The sequence below is a fragment of the Protopterus annectens genome, chromosome 5.part0 (genome assembly GCF_019279795.1).
Source record: "Protopterus annectens isolate FY-2018-M chromosome 5.part0, PAN1.0, whole genome shotgun sequence".
Taxonomy (NCBI): domain Eukaryota; kingdom Metazoa; phylum Chordata; order Ceratodontiformes; family Protopteridae; genus Protopterus; species Protopterus annectens.
In genome coordinates this window covers 152,560,530-152,564,970 of record NC_056735.1, presented here as the reverse complement: position 1 = coordinate 152,564,970, position 4,441 = coordinate 152,560,530, and the positions used below count along the sequence as shown (strand labels likewise).

General features: G+C 43.1%; 1 protein-coding gene across 2 annotated transcripts in view; it reads right to left on the bottom strand.

Annotated features, from left to right (window-relative positions):
• Positions 1 to 278: 278 nt before the first annotated feature.
• The window catches only part of MRPL30 (mitochondrial ribosomal protein L30), a 308,728-nt gene continuing 304,565 nt past the window's right edge, over positions 279 to 4,441 (bottom strand). For both annotated transcript variants that reach the window (XM_044072175.1, XM_044072176.1), the window contains exon 6: positions 279 to 482. In XM_044072175.1, the coding sequence (XP_043928110.1) occupies positions 350 to 482 (133 nt within the window). In that variant the 3' untranslated portion in view covers positions 279 to 349. The remainder of the gene's footprint in view (positions 483 to 4,441) is intronic.

Below are 4,441 nucleotides of genomic sequence, written 5' to 3'. Positions count from 1 at the left end.
TTTAATTAAAGCCTGGTGCACATACGGGTTTATAATAGCAACTGCTAACATTTTTTTTCTTTTCTCAAGTGCAATCATGGCTGTAATCCAAATAGTTTTTGATTTCAGGGAAAATGGTTACAATAAGGGTACACAGTTGCTTTATAGCTTCCTGAATAGTTCTGCCATGTCACTTCTCTAGAATTTGAAATGTAGCAGAGGACAATCAACAGGAGCAAAGCATGAATACACAAAAGGAAAGGCTGCTCATAAAAACCTTTCAAAAAGACTTCAAAATGTGTTTTTAAAGGTACTACTACATTTATTTTATATATGTATACACAAAACAGCAACACACTTCTAGGCAGATTTAAGATTCAATAGCTTTCTGCTCAACTGGCTTCAGCTTCTGATATACAACTAGTTCCCCAGTGCTCTTCAGGAAAGTGTTAGCATATTCTTCTTCATTTGGGAGACATTGTGGTAACTTCAGAGGCTGTACCCTATATAAAGACACAAATACAGCACATTAATGCAATGCTAGTGTCATTTTCATCCATTATTGTAATTTTTACTCACGTTATCCAAGCAATCCACTAGGTAAAAAGGTCTGTTTATATAAAAAAGCATTGTACTGTAGCATTGTCTAGCTAAGAGATTTCCTCTGGAATGCACAATAATGAAGCTGAGAATGAGAAAGACCAGCCAACGACTGCAGGCATATGCTTATTTGCAGTGCACTGTCTTAGTCCTCTCTGATAAACTGCCTGTGTTAAATCTAACATTCTAACAGCACAGTTCTACAATTTTTGAGCTTTCTTTAATGCAGACTAATCTTACTATATCTATAAGCTATTTCTTTTTGAAACAAAGAGAAAGTACAGTTGTGTAAAATCTTACCATACAATAGATGTCCTCCTCTTCACTCTTGCAGTACTCTTTACAATAAGGATCCTGTGCCAAGGGTAGCCCAACATCCAGCCAGTATACAAAAGCCTTTAGGTTGTAATAGGTATGCCGTACATCATATGTATGCTCTCCGCGTAGTGTGTAAAGCTGACGTCTGGATGTACCATCCTCAGAACTGAAATGCTCCAGCAGGAACGACAGTCCAAGGATCCTAGTAGGTAACATGCACATCCAGAAGGAAAATGGACCAGGGGAGGAGGGAGAGAGTGAATAGTGCAACAGTGAAGAGAATGACATCTACCGTTATGGAAAGATTTTACATAGCTGTACTATGTGCTTCCATATCACTGTTGCAGTATTCTTGACAACAGGGACAGTGCAATAGCTCAGAAAGAAGACTGGGTGGAGGAAGGGCCAGCATAGCCTTCTAGAAAGCCATGGAGAATGGCCCTAGCAAAACCAGCTCTGGCCATAGAAATCATTTCCAACTTGTAGTGCTTGGTAAAGGTATGCACAGAAGTCTACATAGCTGCCTCAAGAATAAAATTATATCCAAACTCTTGAAAAAACATCACCAGAAGAAGCCACAGTTCTAGTAGGATGAGCCATAACACAAGAAGGAAGGCTCTTCCTATGAAAGGAATAGCAAAAATAACTGTTTTTTGCTATCCAATAAGAAATGGTTTTCTTGTAAACGGCCAAACCCAGAGACCTAAGATGAAAAGAACCAAAACGCCATTTAGATTTCTGAAAATCATTAGTCTTACCCAAATAATATCCAAGTTGTCTATGCCAATCCATGGTGTGCAAAACCTTCTCACTGGCAGACTTCAGAGAAGGGAAAAAAGTGGGCAAATGAACAGATTAAGAGAACTCATTAACCACCTTGGGCACAAATGAAGGATTAGTAGGAAGGGACACCCTGTCCTTATGGAAAACTAAAAAAGGAGGAACAGCCATAAGGGCATGCAGCTCAGACACTTGCCTGGCAGAAGTGAGGGACAAAAGAACAGTCTTCCAAGAACAATGTTGCAAGGAAGCTAAAGCAGCAGGCTCAAGAGGAGCCCACATCAATTTTTCTAAAACAAAATTAAGGTCTCAGGAAGGAAGGACAGGCTTCCTGGGAGGCCTAATGTGAAGGATGTCTAAGAAATTATTTGGCCTCAAATCTAGAGGCTAAAGGGGGAGTCAAAGGTACACAAGCAGAGATAGCTAATAGGTGGGGGACTTAACAGAAAAATATGCCAACCCAGCATTGAACAATTCACACAGATAAGGGAGAGCCAAAGGAATATCCACAGTAAGTGGATCCAGGCTACGAGAAAGACACCAAACATAAAACCTCTTCCACTTGAATAAGTAAGACTTCCTAGTAGTGGGTTTCCTGGCCTCCTGCAGGACCCAAAGCATGTCCTCAGAAAAAAAGTGTCTACAGAGGACCAAAAGCCCATCACCCACAATGTCAGTTGAAGAATGGACAGTGAGAGGTCCCTTGTCTTGTGGGAGTATGTCCACCATGTGAGGTACGTTGGGATGATTGCCCTTGGTAAGATGCAGAAGAGGAGGGAACCAATGCTGTCTGGGCCAAAAGGGAATCACCAGCAAGATTTTGGGAGCATCCTGAACAGCACTTTTTGAAAGAAGAAGGGGAGGGAAGGCATAAAGAAACATCCCCTTCCAAGAAAAAGACAGAAGGTCCACTTTCCAAGACAGATGGCATGGGGCTCGGGCACAAATTAGAGAAAGTTGTCTATTTAGAGGGGAGGCAAATACATCTGCTTGAGGAGTACCCCACTGGTGGACAATGTCCAGAAACATGTCCCTGAGAAGCATCCACTCATGGGATTGTGTTAGGGACCTGCTCAGAGAATCTGCCACTATGTTCTGATCTGAGGGAAATGTAAACTGCCTTAAGGGTCACCTGATACTGGATAGCTAGCTCCCAAACTTGAAAGGCTAGCCTGCATATGAGATATGACCTTACCCCCCTCCTTACTTGTTGACATACCACATCACCGTCGTATTGTCTGTGAGAATCCTGAGGGGTCCTGGAAGGAAAAGAGAATGAAAAGCCTGAAGTGCCAGCAAAACAGCTCTCATCTCTTTGACGCTGATGTGGTCTTTATTTTGTTGAAGTGACCAAAGGCCTTGCACCTTCAGAGGGCCATAAGAAGCCCCCCATCTCACATCTGAGGCATCTTAGTTCCTGAGAGGATGAGAATGTTGAAGCCAAACTGACTTTAGAAACTACTGGAGCTTTCTCATGTGGAGCGTGGCTAGAGGAAGCACAGGAATGGTGGAAGCCATGTAACCCAGAGCCCTCAGAAATTCTCTGGCTGTGACAGAAGCCAGAGGAAGAAGGGATTGAAAGAAAGCAATGAGAGTTAAGGTCTTGGGAGGAGGCAGGGATGCCAGCATTGAAACAGTCTGGATTCTGCATCCCAGAAAAACATGAACATAAGGAGGTGTCAGGAAAGATTTCTGGAAATTTATAGTAAACCCAGGCTTTGCAGGAGAGAAATGGCAATGTGTAGATGCTGAAGTTAAGATCTCTGGAGAGGAGGCCTGAATAAGCAGGTTGTCCAGGTAGGGAACGACCCGTATCCCCCTTAACCTGCAGAAAGCAATCACAGTAGCAAGGCATTTAGTGAAGACCCTTAGGGCAAGTACAGAGGCCAAAGGGCAAAGCAGTGAACTGAAAATGCCAGGAAGCAACAGAGAAATGTAAAGACTTCCTGAAAAGGGGATGAATAGGAATGTGTAGATAAGCATCCTTGAGATCCAGGGAAACTGGAAAAGCCTGAGGAAGTAGCAGAGGAAACAAGTTTGAAGGGATAGCATTTGGAAGGAAGGGACCTTCAAAAAGTTGTTTAGCTGAAAAAGATTCAGAAAGAGGCTCCAGGTGACTTCTTTCCTGGGGACCAAGAACATTCTGGAATAAAACCCCTTCCTCTTTTGAGGAAATGGAACTTCCTGAGTAGTTCCCTGAGCCAACAGGCCCAGAAGCACCTTGAGAAAAAAGGGCAGTTGTTCCTGAGGAGGCTGAGGAATGCCCAGAAAAGGGGGACGAGATTTACAAACCATGTAATAACCCTGGTAAATTATGGAAAGAACTCAGGAGTCCTGGGTGATCTTTAGCAAAACAGGAAAGGATAGAGACAAAGATGCAGAGAAAGAGGAATGTGACTGAGAACAGGGCAAGTCTAGACAGCACCTGGTTTGTCAGGAAAAGGAGGCAACTGAGCAGGAGGAGTTTGGATAGCCTTAGCAGGGGGGAGACCTACCACATTTTTTACCTTTGTCAGGGGAGCAAAACTGTCTAATTTCTGTAAGGCCTTGTCCTTTTCTTGGAAGGACTTAAACAGCTCCGCAACAGCAGTACCAAACAAATGCTTATTATCCACAGGGACATCTATCAGTTTAGTCTTGATTTCATCAGGCAAAGGCTGAAGTCTGTGTCAGGAATACCTCCTCAAAACAGATCTGAAAACAGAAGCCTTAGATGAAGCATCAGCTGCTTTTGGGAAACAAAGTAAGAGCAAAAGCTTCCCCT